The 19945-nt window shown below is 42.6% G+C and overlaps 1 protein-coding gene across 1 annotated transcript in view; it reads right to left on the bottom strand.

Moving 5' to 3' along the window:
* The window catches only part of LRP1B (LDL receptor related protein 1B), a 1349009-nt gene that overhangs the window by 680223 nt on the left and 648841 nt on the right, over nucleotides 1–19945 (bottom strand). Inside the window, exon 7 of the mRNA XM_075000767.1 lies at nucleotides 6467–6629. Coding sequence (XP_074856868.1) covers nucleotides 6467–6629 — 163 coding nt within the window. The remainder of the gene's footprint in view (nucleotides 1–6466; nucleotides 6630–19945) is intronic.

Raw genomic sequence — 19945 nt, 5'->3', positions numbered from 1 at the left:
TTTCTATTAATATTTCCTCATTTGTTGTTGCTTGTTTGCACAACTCGTTTTCTCACACTGTATTGTTAGAAAAGACCTGCAGGAGTAAACTAATAATGGAAGGTATTACTAGTGGTGAAAATGCATACCTCTCACCAAAATCAACACATTTCACACAATTAAGGTAAGAATTCCAAATACCAGGAACTTGGTGGCTCAATGGGGAGCGTGATACTAGAGCTTTTCAGCTCTAATTTTAAAGTCTCAGTTTATTTCCAAGTGCACAGATGACCACATCCTAAAAACCACTACAACTGGCATTCTTGTTGACCATCTAACCACTGAAGCGAACAATTTAATGGACAAGAATATTTAACCACTCTCTCACTCACAGGACTGGTTTCTCCCAAACAGGAAGGAAATACTTTGGCCTGAAAAGTAAGAGCAAGTTTCTACCCGTGTTTCACCTGTAGCTGTAAATCTGATGAGGATTTCTATACGTAGTATAACAATTATAACACACACCACAAAGGGAAACAAGAGGAGGATATGTCTACATTTTAGTCTTTTTTCAAATGAGAAATGAAAATAAGGAAAATTGAAAATGCAAATCAAGTGCTGATTGACCAATTTTGTGCTTCATTTGCATTAACCTGTTCAATTGCTTTTTTGGAAGAGATTTTTTAGGGGAAAAAAAAGCAGTGTAGAGGGAGTTCTTTTGGAAAAAAAGAACCCTTAAACCTCATTTACTTCAGGAATAAGTTTTTTTTTTCCTTTGAAAAGAAACCCTGTACACTGTTGTTTTTTCTTCAGAAAGATCTCTTCTGAAACAGCGACCGCATGAGATTATGCAAATCAAGTATGAAATTTATAAATCGGTGCTTCATTTGCATTCAATTTTTCTCATTTGCATTCCTCTTTCAGAAGAGTTATGTAGTGTAGACATAGCTGAAGAGAGTTTAAGATAGACAATAAGACCATGCCCCTGTACTATAAGTGTCTTTGGGAATTTTGTTACTGATATGTGTAAAAGGGAGCCCTAAGTTATTCTACTCAGGGTCAGGATTCTGTATCTTGCAGTTCTAAACACAATATCAACACGTAACTATAAATATGAATGCATTCAACAGTTACATATTTGCAATGACAGGAACACAGGTTATAAGAGTTAATACACTGAATATCATGGTAAATTGGAGAACTTCTTATAGGAACAGCTACATAATATTTTGTAGGAATAGTGTAGGCTTCATATTGGAATTTAAAATAATATGTTTTTTTAATTTTATGTACAAGGTGTATAAATATTGTCTGTTTTAATACAATAGATGCACATTTTATATATCCCGATTACTTGGTGTTCAACTAAAAATACACTTCCATATATCTGCACCTTTTATTAGTAATTATTACGAATTGTTATACCACTTGCATACTGAAATAATTAAAATATATTTAAAATATTTCAACTGATAAAGGTGAGAAGATAAAATGGTAATGGATGTAAGAGATTAAAATTTAAGTCATTCTAATATTTTAACATTAAAAGCTTGCCTGCTGCACTTCTATACACCTCGCAAACCACAAAATACCAGGATGAATTATATCAAAAGCACTATTCACAGTCAATGCTACCTGGGACTGATGTATACTAGCAAGTTCTTTTGGAAAATCAGGCCCTTTTTGAAAGAACACATAACACGTCCACACACAAAATGCGCTCTTTCAATCTGAAATCAAAACAATGCAGCTCATCTTCCACAAGCCATATTCTGCTACCCAGATCAGGAAGAGTGCCTCCTTTCCAAAGTTTCTTTCAAAAAACAGTGTGTGTCAACGCTACATGGGCCCTTCTTTTGAAAGAGCAGTCCTCATGGCACCAGATTTTTTGATCCCTGGCCCATTCTCTCAAAAGAGCCGGGGCTGTGTGGACACTCTCTATCAACAGAGCAGACTGATTTTTTGATCCGTTTTTTTGTGCGTGGACATGTTCTTTTGAAAAGAAGTTTTTCTGAAGAGATCTTCTGGAAGAACTTCTTTTGAAAACTCGCTGTTGTGTAGATGCAGCCTGGGAGAATAGGAAAGCCACCTGCCCAGTTTTAAGCTGGATAATCTCAGGTTTGGTAATGTTTGTCCCTGTCCAGGACTGAATATGGTTTATGCTGCTCTTCCTCCACTGACTTGACATCACACGCACAGTGAGTGCCAGGTCATGCAAGTGGAGGCAGGGCAGCACACTCTCAAAAACAGCACCTGAAAGAGGTTTGACAATGTGTGCAAGATGACACTATCAAGGTCAGGGTATGCAGGCTGGGGCAAGCCCATGCTCCTCTGGAAGACCTGCATTTCCAGTATTTTGGGGGTGTTTCAGTGGTCGGCCTATGGGGAAAAGTCCACAACTTGATAATAGTTTATTAAAAATCACAAATAGTCAGCTGCTGTTATAACTGCAGGCCACATACATATATGAGACAGACAAAGTAATATCCGTTCCCCTTTATGTACCACTTAAAAAAAACATGACTAAGAATGATTTGCAGTCTAGAGTGGACTAAAAATGGTTCATGAGGGGGAAAAAAAACATGTTTCCAATTTTAGGTATTTGTTCCAATTGCAGCCTTAGAAAAATGAATTTCCTGGCCCCCTGGAATTCAAATTAGATACAACCCCTGCCTCTATAAAATCCTTTGTATCTATTGGCCATACCACATCAACAACCAAAAACTGAGCAACTGACTCACCAACTTTCTGCCAAAGAAGAAACCAGGAAGAGTAGATGGAGATGGACTGGGCATACCCTTAGAAAACCAGCAACATCTCAAGATAACCCGTAAGTGGGAATCCACAAGGAAAAAAGGAAAAGAGGGCACCCAACAAACACCTGGTATAGACACCTGAAGGCGGACACTAAAAAGATGAGATACACCTGGTCAAAACTGAAAGAGATCACCCAGGATGGGGGATGTTGGCAAATAGTCATCAATGGCCTATGTTATAAGGTGTAGGAGTGGAAGAGGCTTGCTTACTACTGCTTACTAATTAGGATGCTGCCAGAACCTGCAGGAGGTGTTCGCACCTGGCCTCTCTCTCTCTCCCAGTCACCCTCTTTCTTGTTGGCTTCTCGAGGGAAAGAGTATTATGTATATACCTGTAAAGAAACTGCCACTGGAGCTAGGGTAGGCTAGGACAGTTTTTCCAAACATTTCAGTACGGTAAGCCATCAGCTAGCATTTTGTCTTTTTGGAAACAATGTTGCTCCTCCTACATTTCCCTCCATTCCCCCTCTTCTCTCCACAGCTCTGTAGCTCCAATTCTCTCCTTCCCAGCCTGACCCTCAACCCACCTTCTTGTGTTCTCCTACTCCTGGACCCTCCAATAGCTCAGCTGCTTTCTCTATGCTGTTGCTGCTGCCTACTTGCAGCTACTCACAAGAAGTGAGAATGTGAGTATACAGAGGAGGCCCTCATTTGTGCACTGCATGAGCTACCTCGATCCTTCTCATGCCTGATGATAAATGAAGATCCATCATTTGCTAGGACAAGACTGTGGTGACAGAGGGTTATAGGACTGCACACACATTCTTTGAGGAATTGTAGCTCTAGCTAATAGCACAATGCAGTGACTGATTAGTTTGGACAGAGTTTCTTTTCATACCATCACTTAGTAGAGGAGAGTCCCTTATAGTAAACATTGATGGTAGTGGCTTTTTTTCCTCCAGAATCTTGGCATGAATTTCAAGACAGGTGTGAAAAGAAGACACTGGGGCATAGAGCAGGACTTAGCACTGTCAACACAGGGCTCTCCCACAAAACGTATCGGAGGGGTAGCTGTGTTAGTCTGGATCTGTAACAGCAACAAAGGGTCCTGTGGCACCCACAAAATGTGTTCCTCCACCATATTGGTGTTATATGGGATTGCAGGCTCATTCCCCAAGTTCCTTATGGTTATTTAAGACTGCAAAAACTACAGACTGCCAAGTAACAATGCATTTCAAGATGCTACAATTTTAATGTTGGATCTTTAATTCAGTTAACAGTGTGCTCTATGATAATGGTGTGATGTACTTCATCTCTTGCCATGCCCCATAAGGAATCTGCAGGACAGCGAATAGAGACTGAGACTGCCTTAACACTTCTGAAAGACCTCTCCACTGCAGGATTCCACTAAATGAAGGCATGAATCTGGTGTGCCACTCTGCCAAAACAGGAAGTTCTAGAAGCCAGAATGGAGACTGAAACCCCTGCATGGGCCTTTTGGGATCTAAACTTTCCAAGAGATGAACCCTTCTTCATTTCATAGGAGGAGAGCCCCTTTCACACTGCCCCGGCAACCATTTGTGCGGGGATCACTATAAAGGAAACATTAGAGTTTTGCTCCCTTTTGAGGGTCCCACCTGTTTTCTTCTGTTGGAGGATACAAACTGGGGCTATAGTACTAAGAAACAGTGCTTTAATGTATTCATTATATTAAAAATGCAAATAATTATTTTTAAAAATTTAAAACCATTAAGAGACCATTTATTTTTGAATCCACATTATATAAATCTTATTATTAATAGACTGCTCTATGGTATTTTAACACAGTGAAACATTTTGAAATACAGTAAAGGATTGTGGGGTATGAAAGATGTTGTACAAAATTAAGTTGTATTGTATAAGGTACCGGTGAGATCACATTTAGTGGCAGCAGGGATGGACATGACAACATATAAAATGCTCTTGAAATTATAGAACACCAACACAATGTACCTGCACGATGTACATAACTTCAGCGTACAGAACTCTCATAAAATATAAAAAATTAATGCCCTCTTCCAATAAATGATACATGACAGAATTATATTTAAACAGCTATCAAAGCCACAGGAATCCCACAGAGACTAAGTGCAAACAACATGAGGCTTTTCTAGTCCTAAAATCTTTGCCAGATTGAGGACCTTTGATATAATGACAGTGAAAAATGGGAAGAGTAGAGAAAAGAAAGATATGGGTATTCAAAAAGGAGATTTGTTAACAGACTATTCTCTGGCATGGCAGTTTTGGTCCCACAAGGTCTGTTTTCTTTATTTTAAGGAAAATACTTCAATTCAGTTCTGATTTTTTGACAGTTAAGATTATTTAATAACTACTTCAGAATTCAACTAGCAAATCCAGCACAGAACACGTAAGCAAATGTATCTGAAAAGGCCGCTCTTAGCCCATTTGAAAACCTCCAGATTTTTCTTACCAGAATTACCAAACAAATCAGTTTAAATACAACTTCTTTCACTAATGTCTTTTTGAAACATCTCTGCAGTCAGGCTGAGTCAAGTTTACCATCTGTTGCAAACAGAAATACAGCAATATTCAGAAATTATATTATACAGCTTACTTTGCGAAGTTTACATGCAAGCTGTTCTTGTCAAAATTAAATCCATTGTGATGATGCATCTTAATATTCAATCAGGCTTTAAGTAAAGAGTAACAAAAGTCCACATATGGATGACAAGCTGTTTCTTCAGTAAATATTTTCCTATTTATTGAGCAGAGGCTTATGGCAGTTTAGGACATATTCTACCAGTCATTTCATACTTAACTACCTGCAAACTAATAAAACAATAACGAAGATAACATAGCCACTCTAAAACCTCATTGAAATTTACACCTTAAACATCAGTTCCTGTGTGCTCAATGATACATCTACTTTACCACTTTACTTGAAAACTTTTTTCTAGATAGTAGTGGTTATAAGGTAAAAGGTTTTTAGTGCTCAGTATTTTAACAGAGCTTTTCCTCCCCAAATGATTCTCACTGTGTTTATGCAATAAAAATGCAAATAAAGACTGGTGATATATTTTCCTCTAACTCCCAGTCAGAGAACATGAAGAGAGTCTGGAGGCTTGGTTCTGTTCCTAAACACATCAGTGATGGGGTCCTAACTTCCCTACAGACTGGTGAAAATAATATAAGAATATGGTTGTGACATTTCCATTCTTTATATTCTAAACAAGATTAGAATTTACACGAGATAGGTTATGAAGAGCCAAGGACAAATTTGTGTTTTCTATTTCTCCTGAAATTTTAAAGTCTCAAAAACAGACATATTCAAATATTAAAATGGTTCAGCAATTATTTGAAACAACTGAAGCAAGCCTGTTCAGTGTACTCTTTGCCTATTAATATAATCATCATACTTATTTTTACAACAAAATAACAGCTCAATAAATAACTGAAAATATGTCTCAAAACACCTGAATGAAATGGGTGTATTATTTACTCTCTGAGAGGTCAGTAGCATTCTTATCAAATTAGTATCAAATTAGATGTCTTGAGGATGTTTTATAAGCCAATAATCAATCTGTCACTGAAGGTTTATATTAGGTATATAGGTTGGCTGAAATGCACAAGTACTGAAATAAAACATAAATGTTTTAGATTTTTTTTTTTTTTTTGCATTCAAGTATGCTTTGTATAATTTAACAAGCACGTAACATGAACAATACTCTTACCCTGATGTTGGATCAACAGCTATTGCCTTAGGGTTATGAAGATCAAGATCAATCAGGGTAATGCACACAGTTCCATTGTGATTACACACAAAGATTCTGTCACTGATGTGATCCACAAAGTAAAAATTTCCAGTGAGCCAGTCGATTGCCATTTCTTGTACATCTGCCAAAAGAAAAAAAATGAGATAGCTAAATCAAAAGTGCAAAAGCAATATGAATAACTGAATTGTTGGCTACTCCATCAAAACAGATGACGTAAAATTTTAAGGGGCTCAAGATATGGTTATGATTGGAATATATACAATGACTTTCTTTTATTCCTATGACATACAATAAACAATTCAGTTTTCTAGTCAAATACTGAGAATGGTGAATGACTTCAGATCTGTCTTGATAGCTGTGTTCTCTTTAAGTTGGCAAGACCCAAATACAAGTACAAAGATCATGGACTTTGAAATAGATGAATGCACTTCAGCTGGATCAGTCATTCTGATTTAGATTCATTTTAAACTGGGACACTGCCACTGTTTTTAGTGTTATGCCCAGAAGCAAGAACTCTGGGGCAGGGTGTGCTTCTATGAAATATAGTATGTAATGAGAAACAGATATGAGGGGCTGTGTGGCGACAGAATTTCAGGTCCCAGTGGAAGAGCTGGTTTCAGGAAATTACAACTGTTGGCTGCAGATAGATTTGTGAGATGGCTACTTAAAAATGGAAAATGTAAAATATACAACTATGGCCCTTACTTCAAAGGGGGCATGGTAATCAGGGTGATGGGCATTTACTAATGAAGTGCTGCAATGAATATGCAACATTTCATTAAGCAAATTCTCCCCCGTGGCAACTTCAATGTGTCAAACTTTGAAGTAAGAGCATGCCGTGTAGCCACGGGCCCTTTTAAGTGCCTGCGCTACTTTGAAGTGCCCGCAGGTACATGGCATGCTGGCACTTCAAAGTTTGACACATTGAAGTTGCTGGGGGTGGGGTGGGGAATTTGTATCATGAAGTGCTGCATAATCATTGCAGCACTTCATTAGTAATCTCCCATCACCCTGGCTACCATGCCACCTTCAAAGAAGGGGGCAAGTGTAGACATAGCCTAAGCTTCAAAGATAAAAGCCATCTATTATGTAAAAAAAGAAAGATATGCATTTTACATGAAAGTTTTTCAATAAGAAGCTTGAAAAATTGAGCTGTAGATTTTCAGGTTTTGTTGACAGACTGAATTGCATCGGGGGAAAAAAATTCAGACAACAGTTTATAATGGGATGGTTCCTGTCAATCTTTTTTGATGATACTTGTTACTAACACTGGCACCAAAACTAGAAGTTTTGCTTCTTGTTAAGGAAGAGGTAGTTACTTTTTAAAAACATTTTTCCTTTGATGGAATCCTTGAAAGAATTTTCAGATTTTTTGTTTTAAAGCATGTGCAACTCCCCTTGTAAAGAGAGTTAAGAATGTTAAGATAGCCCTATTGAGTCAGACCCATGGTACATCTAGCCCAGTCTCCTGACTTCCAACAGTGGCCATTGTCAGGTATTTCAGAAGGAATAGACAGAACAGGCAATCAAGTAATCCATCCTTTGTGGTCAGCAGGACTGACAGCCTCTCCAGGCCTTTCGGCAGAAGGGGCAGAGAAGGGGGCAACCATCCCTCAGCACTGTCTGGATTGCAGTACACCCTCACCCACAGCTGTCCAAAACATGCCACAAGGTACTCCCCTGGCAATTTAAAATGCCCAGGGTTCTGCAGTAGCCAGGAGTTCCAGGGTCTTATGTATCATTGGGCCTTGGGTCAACTGTTCCCTTTGCCCACCCCCACTGTCGGTGCGTCTGACAAAAGAGGGGTTATGGTTTCTCAGAGTATGGTATTGCATCCCTGACTATCTTGGCTAATAGCTATTGATGAGCAGATCCTCCATTAACTTTTTTTAAAATTTTTAACCCTGTTATAGCTTTTCCCTTCACAACAGCAGATTCCACGGATTGACTATACACTGTATCAAGAAGTACTTCCTTTCATTTGTTTTAAATCTGCTGCTTATTGATTTCATTGAGTGACTCCAAGTTCTTGTATTATGGTAAGGAGTAAATAATATTTCCTTATTTGCTTTCTCCACATCAGTTGAGGTTTAATAGATCACTATTATACCCTGTCATAGAATCTCTTTTCCACAATAAAAGTCCCAGTGTTTTTGATCTCTCCTCATATGAAAGCTCTACCATACCCATATGCATTCATGTTGTCTTTCTCTGCGTCTTTTTAAATTCTAATGTTTTTAAATGGGGTGGCCAGATCTATATGCAATATTTAAGAAGTGGGCATCCTATGGATTTATTTTGAGGAATTATGATGTTATCTATCTTATTATCTATTTCTTTCCTAATTGTTTCTCACATTCTGTTAGATTTTTTCTCTGCTGCTGCACATTGAAAGGATGTTTTTGGAGCACTACCCACAATGATTCCAAAATCTCATTCTTAGGTAGAAACAGCTAGAATGTACAGTTGGGGCTATTCTGTTGGTCCATAGAGTAGGAGCAAGAAACAGCTCTTTTAATGAAGATTTTTATTTTCACTGAAATGAATACTTCTGAACCTTCTACTGCTCTTGGAGAGCTCATGAAAAATGTAATGTTATTTATGACATTGGCAGCATGATATCCCTATGGAAAAGAAATGAAACCAGTTCCTAACCTGCTTACACTGTGGTTTCATAATCATAAAATAACTTTATTCTCTATAAATATTTTAAATTTTATACACTTAAATACTTTGTAATTTTGCAATTGGCAATGCTCTATAATGGGCTCCACAGTGTTTCTACTTTCCAGCACAGAAAGCTGTCACCAATATGTAGACCAGGAATGCCAGTTATAATGAACATTTCACGTTATATAGAAAAGAGTAGTTTCTCTCTCATTTGTACCTACAGATTCTAGTTAGAGAGCAGTGGGTAGGAGCCTTCCTTGAAACAGGTGTTCAATTGTTCATCGTACTGAATCACTTACTGTGTCAGCGCATGTAATAAGAACTTGATTCAGAAAGACAAATTGAAGACAAATTGAGTTTGTGCAATAAGTGGAGTTTTCTGAAATACTTAGACATGAAGAAACTTGTATTGTCCTTTGAAGGACAGATAATATACACAAGATTTTATTTAATAATACATTAGTACAAAAACTAGCTGTATTCCATTACAGCCATCACATTACACAGTTCACCACTGTCACTTCTACTCACAATCTCTTTCTTCCTACTATGTATTTTCCTTTTAATTCAAAGCTAGTATTATACCTGTCTCCTTATGAGTACAAGTATTATACAGCCATAGGAATTACCATGTGAAAACAGAGATCTGTTTGTCTACGTCTAACATTAGAGTGATCTGTTGACAGATGTTACTGTTGGAAGATACCTTCCAACAAAATGTCTGTCAACAGATTGAGGCCAGACTGCAAAGTGGATCACACTTTCGATCCACTCTGTTGACAGAGAGCAGCCAGACTACCCTCATGCTCTCTGGACAGAACGGCTCCAGAACCATGTCTGACGAGGTCATGTGGCCAGCAATCCCTTCCGGGAGTCCTGGCAAGGCACGCCTTTTAAAGTTCTATCCCCCCACCTCCCGAGGCACATTCCCTGCCCATGCTGAGGCTTGCCTCTCTCCATGAGCGACAGCACAGCTGCTACAGCAGGGCTCGTGTGCTGTCTGAGAGAGACATAGAGCTTTCCAGATAGCCATGGTGCCAGAGCAGCCCCTGGGCTTCCATTGGCCCCACTCAGAGGTGCTTCAGCTTTTCTTAACCTCTTCATGGATGTCCACCTCCTCCTCCCCAAAGAGGGTGACCTAGACACCACCCTCAAGAACCATGCCCTTGCTGCTGCACAGGCCCACCTGTATTCGCGCCCCCCCAATTCCCCCACCGGTGCTCAGGCAGGTCTGGGGGCACAGCACCAGTTTTGACTGATGGGACCAGATCATCATGGGGCAGTGGGACAAACAGCAGTGGCTCCAGAACTTCCACAGGCATGAAGCTACCTTTCTGGAGCTCTGCTCCTGGTTCACCCCTGCCATCAAGAGACAGGACACCCAGCTGCAGCCTGCCATCCCTGTGGAGAAGCGGGTCACCATTGCCCTCTGGAAACTCACCATCCCTGAAAGCTACTTCTTTCAGGAATCAGTTCAGTGTGGGGAAGTCCTCCCTGCATGGGGAGGGGAGTATTGCAACCAAGGGAGACTCTGGGGGAGCAAGGATGAAAGGGATGGGGTGGGGGGAGGAACACCATCCGTGGGGGGATCATGCCATCCCACCCTCCGACAGACCTGATGCTGGGGGGGGGTTCACAGTGGGGGCTCCCAGGGAGCTTGGGGGAGAGGGACAGAAGGAGGGAGGGGAGTCCCCGGGGCCCAGGGGCTCCCTCTCTCAGTCCACAATGTGTTTGGTCCCACCCCTGCTGTACAGGCTTGTCCATCTGGCAGAGGTGGACACAGTCATGGCTAGATTTACCACCCGGGGGTTCCCCAATTGCTTTGGGGCTATCACTGGGAACCACACTCTCATCCATGCCACATACCACAATGTAGCTAAGTTCATAAACCACAAGGGATAATTCTCCATCATGCTGCAGTCCCTGGTGGACCATCATGGACACTTCCTCAACATCTATGTCAGATATGGGCCAGGCACATGGTATGTGGGTGTTCCACAACTCTGACCTGTGCCAGAGGATGGAGGTGGACATCTTTGTCCTCCACTGGGAGCTGATAGTCTGGGGCATGCACATGCTACTGTGCATTGTGGGGGACACTGCCTACACTCTCATGCCCTGGCTCATGAAGCCCTAAACCAGGCAGCTGAACCTCAGCTAAGAACTATTTAATGCCTGACCAAACCAGGTACAGATGGAGGCCAAGAGCACCTTCTGCCACTTGAAGGCACACTTCAGGCACTTCCTTGCTCACCTGGATGTGGAGAAGCACAATTTCCCACAAGTTGTGCTCACATGTTGTGCCCTTTACAGTCTTGTGGAGGGGAGGAGACCTTCCTCATGGGGTGAGGGAGTAGATGCCAGATGCCAGCTACATTATGAGCAGCCAATGCCAAGCCCATAGGAATGTGCTGCGGATCCAAGAGGCTCTAAGAGAGAGCTTCTCCCACAGCCCCCAATGTCCCTCCTCAGGGCCCCCCCCGCCATCGGAGAGGCTTGAGATAGGGGCATCAATCCATGCCAGAGTGTAGGGGGACCGTGACCCCATGGGCAATCAGAACCCCAAGCACTGTCAGCCTCAGGATGCCCTCCCAACATAGGTTCAGGGTTTCCACTGGTGCTGGGTTGGGACTGGAATCTCAGGGAGGAACGAAGGGAGTGTGGCTGTGGAGGAGGCAGGCATGCCCTCATCCATTGCCAAAATTCTAGGAGAGCCAGGGGGAAGACTGGAAGGGGCAGGACAGTGGGGGCAGGGGTGAGTGGAGTGGTGGGGGTTGGGGAAGTGAGGCAGCAGCTGCTGACAGCCAGGCCAGCAAGTATTGCCAGAGCCTTGGCAATGGTGACATCAAAGTGGGACATCATTTGGTCCCAGAGCAGCGACCACCACTCCCTATCCCACACCCACCATTCCTGGTTATCCCACAGCTGTCACTTGAGGACATCAGTCAGCCTCCAGAGGGCAGCAGTGTGGGCCCTCTAAAGGTCATTGTCTGGCGATGTCATCTCCATCAGCAGGCCTGCCCTCTTGCTGGGGTTAGAGGGTGCCAGTTCACCTCAGGGATGGCTCATTCTGGTGGGGAGCTGGGGATGGCTTGATCCTCCCCTAGTGTGGGTACAGATGCAAGGAAGACAAAGAAGTGAGACGGTGAGTCATTAATGCATCACAGCCCCTGAAGGCCTGCTCACACACAAGCATCAACCAACAACTCTCAGACCATGGGACAGGGATGTTCCAGGAGCACAGGCATATGTGGAGCTACACAGGAACTCTGCAGTGCCTCGGGGACCAGGCTGACCATTGCAGCACCCACCCTACCTCAATGAGCTAGCAGCCAAGGTAGTGTATGTCTGGCCACAGAGGGTCCCCGCTTGGGTAGCATGAGAGCCAGATGTAGCCTGGCCTTCCGCAGGGTCCCCCACACCTCTGTAGCTTGCAGTGCTGTCCATAGGAGCAGACACTGACTCTGACCTGTGGGCATGCCCATGTGCCAGGAGCCATACTCCTCAGTGTGTCTGGGGTCAGGCAGGAACACACGTGGCTGACCCAATTCTAGCCAGATCAGGTCCTTGCAGCACCCCTGGGAGATCTGGGGTTCATAAAGGCTCCCATGAAGCTGGCAGCAGCCTGGCGTCCATGCCCAGGGGTTGCCTGCCGGGTCAGGGTGGGACATGTTGCACAGAGTTCTACATGCTGGGACCACAGCTTGAGATCCTGCCCGAGCTGGCCTGGTGAGGCTCACAGCATGCCCCATCTGTGCCCATCTCCTATGCCCTGGTGTGTGTGACATGCAGGGTACTTACCAGAGGGACCCTCAAAGAGCTCTGGGGATGCCCTGGAGGTGACCTGGCTGGAGAGAACCGAGTCCAAGGAGATGACCAGAGTTCTGCCACTGGCCTTGAATCCCATGTCCACCTCTGGCTGTGGGGTGTGTGTTGGGTCTCAGTGTGCTCCTGGTCCTCCTCCTCCTTGGGCTCTGGCTGCAGGGTGTGGGGCTCCTCCATGGTGTTCACGGGGACAGGCAGGGAGAAGGTGTTGTTGAACCCCCAGGAGGTTGTGCAGCTCCTTGAAGTATGGGCAAGTGGCCAGTCCTGCCCTGATCTGTGCCTTGAGACCCAGGTGTACCCAAGCACAGTTCTTTGACTTTTGCCTGCACTTGTGTTGTGCCTCTTTGCTGAGGAGTCAAGGTAGTTCTCCTCATCAACCCACATGCCCAGAAGGTCCTGGACCTCAGGAGGGTACCTAGACTAGTCCCTCAATCACCCTGGGGAGTTTTGGAGTCCCTGGCTGCCTGCCCTTTTTTTGAAATCAGCTGCAAAGCGTGGCTGCAAGAGCATGGGGACAAGCAGCCTATGGCTCTGCTGCTTCCACACACTCTGCTTCCTGCCACGGGGTTCCTGGGGCTCCCTGCACCTGTAAGAATGGCCAGAAGCTGGGACCATAGAGCCCTGCTTGCTGTGGATGAGGCATCCCCCAGGGCAGCTGCCTGGCGCCCAGGAGGCTTTTTTCTGTCAACACATGTCCCCCCTCAAAACATCCAGCCTGGCTTTCTGTCGACAGAGATCTGTTGAGAGAGGGGTTCTGGCCTTATGGGGGAACAGTAGAACGTTGTCGACAAAAAGGCCACATTCTGTCTACTTACTGTCGACAGAACACCTTTGTAGTGTCAACAAAACCCTCTAGTGTAGATATAGCCTTGCTGTTAGTCCAATATCCCTCCTCCAGTAGCAGACAGTGCCAGTTGCTTTACAGGAAGGCCTAAACCTCCATATTACACACAGGCATATAGCAGATGCAATGAAAAAGATGGGTGAAATTCTGGCTCTGAATTCAATGAAAGAATTCCCTCTGTCTTCAATGGGATCACAATTTCACATGATGGATTAATAATATAGCCTTTATTTAAAAATAAAAAATCAGAAGTGCCTAAATCTGATTTTCATAAGTGAGTTTTAGACACTTTGAAGATTATGTCCCGTTTGCTGGGAAAGAAAATTAGAATCCTCAAAAATTGTAAAATGGAAAATATGCTCCTAAACCATTTAAGCACTTTTAAAAATATTGCCCTTTGTAATTTTATATTCACTAGGGTAACTGCAAGCATTACAAAGTTATATAATTACTGAAGGCCCCCCGCTTTTTTAAAAAAAAAAAGTTATTAAATTATTTGCATTTATGTGACTTTTCCAGGTAAGTTAGCTAATACCTGGAAGAGTTGATATTTTCCCCTTTATTAAAAACGTTATTACATCATATCTGCATTTCTCCAGGTATGATTAATGCAGATGGTCAAAAATGGGGGGCGGGGTTAGATAAATACTTTACGGAAATATTTGTGGCAAGTGTTCCTGGTTTTGATCAGCTCTACTCATTCACATGTGACAGGAAATGGCAGTTGACAGACATTTTATGTTGAAAGCTAAAGGTTAAAAAAGAATGAGTAATTATAGCAAATTGCACATCAAAAGAAATGGTCACAGTTGCTGCTGCTTGGTAACTCAAAGAACTGCCAAGTAATAACCTGCTTGACACAAAATTGAAAACACTGAGGCCTCTTAGCATTAATTTACCAACCCTTCCTTCTGCAATATGGAGCCCCTGCAAGTAGCTGCAGAGGTTTAGGCTGCAAAAGCCATATGTAACAGGTTGTCAGGTTCCTGGACTCTTCAAAGGACTACAGGGCTTCTCTGTGGGGGAAACCTAAATGTAGGCACTAAAACCTTCCACAGACCTGAAGATTGATTATTGTTGATGTTGGCAATTGTCTCAGCATTAACTAGAATATAAAGGAGAATGGAGAGACTCTGTGGGGAAAAGCCATCTAGGATCTGTGTCATGGAAACCCTCCAGGGAGGTCCTAGAAGCATTTAGTTTAAAGAAAATGCTCGGAAAAGGTTTACATTCTGTTGTTATTTTACACTACATTACTGCAGAGTTAGAGACACATATGCAAAGGGTTCACTCCTCTGCAAAGCTCATGACATATTGTATGTTTTTTAAGGAGAGGCCTACTTCATCTATTGTTGAGGTAGGAAACAAAATGTTCCTTTATATTAAAAGAAATATATATATATATATATATATATATATATATATATATATATATATATATATATATATATATATATAAATAACTCTGGATATATGCCCTGAGATGTTTGAATCAGGAATGAAAAAAAAAAGAGGAATAGTTAAATCTTTGCCCTCACAGCCATTGGCTTTTCCACTGGTGTCCCATTACCTAACTGCTGCCTTCCATTGCTCTTCAGTTGCTGTTTTTCTATTTTTCCTTCAGGTACTGCAGCTGGGCTAGTTGCTGCGTGGAGCAGCTGAGAGCAGAAAGATAGTTCAGAGCAGGGGTGGCCAACACACAGCTCTTCAGCCACATGTGGCTCTTTGAGCAATGAAATGCAGCTCCTGCTCAGTGCCAACACTACTTACTGCCACTCTGTGCATACCCCCCAGCACTAGGAAGGCGAAGGCTGGGGGTGCTTGGCTCCGGAAGAGGGGAGTGGAGGAGGATTGGGTTACAGCACGGAGGCTGGGGGTGTCTGCTCTGGGGGAGGATATTGAGCCACACATTATATATTTATTTCTACATTTATACATAATACAGGGCTCCTTGCTTACGATCCACAGCAATGTTGGCTCTAACTGGCTGGCCACCCTGGCTTAGAGGGGGTCACAAGCTACATGCACCAGCCCCATTTGATTCTGTAGGTCAGCAATGAGGATGTGACAGATCTGGGACATCCTGGTAACCCACACACCCAAGCTGGCTTGCCCTTCCACCTCTCCTTCCCTAAGGCCTCTTTGGAATCAGACAGGGAGGGACAGGAGTGAAGAGCAGATACTCTTTTGACACTAGGCTGCTGGAGATACAAGCTCTGGAACCCAAAATCCATTGCTTGTAGCAATATATCTGGCACAACTGAAAACAAAAAACAATGCCATAATGGGGAAGTTGGTTACTGTTGGAAAAACTATAGACATTTGATCGAGAGAGGGAAGTTTTACTGAGGAACAGAGCGCAGACATTAGAGCACATTCACCATAAGCCTTGACTCATACATATAAATGTATTAGTCTTAGAACCAGTGCTTCTTTTGTGCCAGTACTTGCTGGTACTGACTATCAGCATCTCAGCTGCTCCAGCCAGGGAACTGTCTGGCATGAGGAGGGGGTTGGGAGCTGGCTGAGTACTGGCACTTTTTTTTTTATACACAAAAAAGGCACTGCTCAGGACACACTGTAAACAAAGGAGGCATAATCACACAGTATCTGAGATTAATCGGTGACTATGTGTTCTCTTCACTCACTCTGTGGGATCTGGGTATTGGCCACTGTCAGAAGACAGGATACTGGGCTAGACCAGGACCTTTGGTCTGACCCAGTATGGCCATTCTTATGTACCTTTCTATAGGGGAGAAAAAAAAATCAGAAGAGGTATATGCATACATGCCTCCTTAAAGTGCTACTGTGTAGAAATCGCCCAGCGTGCAACGCCTCCTCTCTGCTGCACTATACACCCCCTAATACAAGGTGTATAGTTTAATATAATCTTGGCCATTATATTACTTCCACCTAATAGCAACCTGGAAATTCAATGCACTTTAGCAACTGCATTTAATAGCTACAAACCATATGTTGTGTATTTTGTATGTTAAAGGATCATTAAAGGATCAGCTGCTGTCTACTTTTTTCTTTTTCCTTTTTTTTTTTTTTTGTGGTCCATGTTCTGCTTGTAAGTTATAGCTGGCAAATTGCTCACAAAAATAAAATAAAAAAAGTTGTAATGAATTACCAAAGTTGACCTAACTCCAGAAAGTACATCCCACAATTTACTAAGTAAATTTAAAAAAAAAACAAAACACCTATCTGCTAAATGCATTTTTTATGATTCGGGCTTTTAATTTCTTCAAAGTTGTTATCACCAAAGAATAAAAGTCACATTAAACCACTTTAATTCTGAAGCTCTACGATTAACATTCATGTCAGCTGCAGTATACCTCTCAGTACTCCTGTTTTGCTTTTAACTATTTAGAACTTTCTTCATAATAAAGAAGTTACTAAGTAGCTTCTACTGCATGTATCAAACTACAGATTAACACCTGGTTGTCTACAGGTGATGCACAGTTTTCATACAAACATTTTTTTCAGGTCTGTGCCCCAGACATATGCCTCCAGAAAGAGGAAAGGGGATAGCTTGGTGGTTTGCAAGTGGGGATAGCTTGGTGGTCGCATTGGCCTGCAAAACCCAGGGTTGTGAGCTCAATCCCTAAGGAGGCCATTGATGTCTGAGAATGGTGCTTGGCCCTGCCAAGAGGGCAGGGGACTGGACTGGACAACCTCCCAAGGTCCCTTCCAGCTCTAGATGCGTATGTCCAACTATACTTGATATTTGAAGAAAAGGAATGTCTGTCCACTGAAGGCATCTATATTGGGACATATCATCTACAACCAAAATTTCTCTATTTTCATTGTAAAGGCATTTTTTCCAGAAATTTGCTGCTAAAAATATGCACCAATTTCCCATTAAGAAGTCCAGAAAAATAGTGAAATAAACATTTCTGGTGCCTACAGACAAATAATACAAGTGGGCATAAGATACCCTGAACCAGTGCACACAGTTCTCTCTTCAAATATAAGCAAAAAACAAAGACCAGCAAACTCATCCCCAAACATCATTGTTCCTAAATTCTGTAAAATGTAAATATGTGGCTAGAGACTCCTCCACCTGCCCTTCCCCTATAAAATTGCAGTCCACTTTTTAAAGAACCAACCATTTTATATGGGAGTTTAGTCTATACCAGAACTTCAGACGTATGAAAACCTCACGAATGGAGGTTGTTAAAATGTTCATAACTCTCAAAAAAACATGTCATGACTTTCATCAAAAATTTACATTTAAATATTGAGTTTATAGAGCCTTGGAACTTCACTATGCAGAACTAAAATGTTATTCCCTTCCTTTGCCCCGCCGCCCCTTTTAAAATTAATTTACATTAAACAGAGTATTTGGCTTTGGAGGTTTTTTTGGCTCTGCAGCTATCTGATGGTGTACAGGCTGAACCTTTCTAGTCCAACCCCCTCAGGACCTGACAAGTGCTGAATGAGAGAATTTGCGAGACCAAGAGAGGTCAATATTGTCTAGCACATTACTAATACTTCCATTGCTTACTGGGTTCTTAGAAGACATTTAGAGGTCAATTAGTGCTAAATATGAAGATCTTGACAGACTGATCAAGGCCACAGCTGCAACAGACAAACTACTCCTACTTGGAGATTTCAATGCCCGAGTCAGGGCTGACAACAAGAAATGGAAAGGAGTAACCAGGCCACATGGTGCAGGAAAAAAGAACAGCAATGGACTACTCCTTTTGAGCCTTTGTTCTGAAAACAACCTGACTATTACCAACACTCTGTTCTGACAAGCGGATAAATACAAAACAATGTGGATGCACCCTAGGTCTAAACAGTGGCATCTGATAGATTATACCTCAGTCTCCAAACGGGACCATTTCAAACACCTTCAGAGCAAAACACAGAAAGACCTCCGTCAGATACAAGACAACTGGTGGGAGAGCAAGGCCAAAGAAATTGAGCACTATGCTGAGACCCACAACTCAAAGACGTTCTTTAGTGCTATGGACCTTCTAAACCAAGGACTGTCCCATTTCTCCCATCAGACAACACAACTCTGATCAAAGACAAAGGGGACATCAACGAAAGATGGCAAGAACACTTTAGCAACCTCCTTAACAGACCATCGACCATGAATAATAATGTCCTCAATGAAATTCCACAACAACCTGTCCTGACAGATCTTGACTTCTGCCCACTATAGATGAGATTAAGAAAGCTGTTAGCCAGATGAGTTCGAGAAAAGCTCCCGGAAAAGATGGGACACGAGCAGGGATATATAAAGTGGCAGGTCCAGCAGCACTAGCAGCATTCCATAGCGTGATCATCAGTATCTGGGAGGATGAAAACATACCACAGGACCTCTGCTTATTGTCTCCCCTTTCAAGAATAAAGGCAGCAAAGCAGAATGTGGAAACTACAGAGGCATATCCCTCCTCTCCGTTGAGCCTGCATCACCTTGAACCGCCTAACAGCCAGTATTTCCGAGGCAAATCTACCTGAAAGTCAATGCGGTTTTCGACCTGGCCGGAGCACAGTTGACATGCTGTTTGCTGTCAAACAAATACAAGAGAAGTGCATTGAACAGAACATGCACCTGTATGTTGTCTTCATAGATCTGACAAAGGCGTTTGCTACCGTCAACAGGGAAGCCCTCTGGACCATTCTAATACGACTTGGCTGCCCAAGAAAATGTGTCCAGATTATATGCCTTTTCCATGAGGGCATGACAGGCGAAGTACTGTCTGATGGAGCCACATCACCCCCTTTCAACATCACCAACAGCATGAAACAAGGATGTGTTCTCGCTCCTGTCCAATTTAACCTGTTCTTTGCACGCATCCTTAACCATGCAATGAAAGATCTGGACCGAGGTATATACTTGAAATACCGGCATGATGGTTTACTTTTTGACCTCCATCACCTGAATGCAAAGACTAAGACAGTGCAGAAACTCCTTTCTGAGGCACTCTTTGCCAACGACTGTGCCCTTATGGTTCACGCTGAAAACGATCTACAGCACATCGTCAACAAGTTTGGTGAGGCCTCGCAACTTTTTGGACTAACTATCAGCCTCGGAAAGACAGAAATTCTCCATCAACCTGCACCTGGATCAAATGCTCCTG

This window comes from Carettochelys insculpta, chromosome 8 (assembly GCF_033958435.1).
Source record: "Carettochelys insculpta isolate YL-2023 chromosome 8, ASM3395843v1, whole genome shotgun sequence".
In the NCBI taxonomy this organism is placed as follows: domain Eukaryota; kingdom Metazoa; phylum Chordata; order Testudines; family Carettochelyidae; genus Carettochelys; species Carettochelys insculpta.
This window is presented reverse-complemented; position numbering and strand designations above follow the sequence as displayed.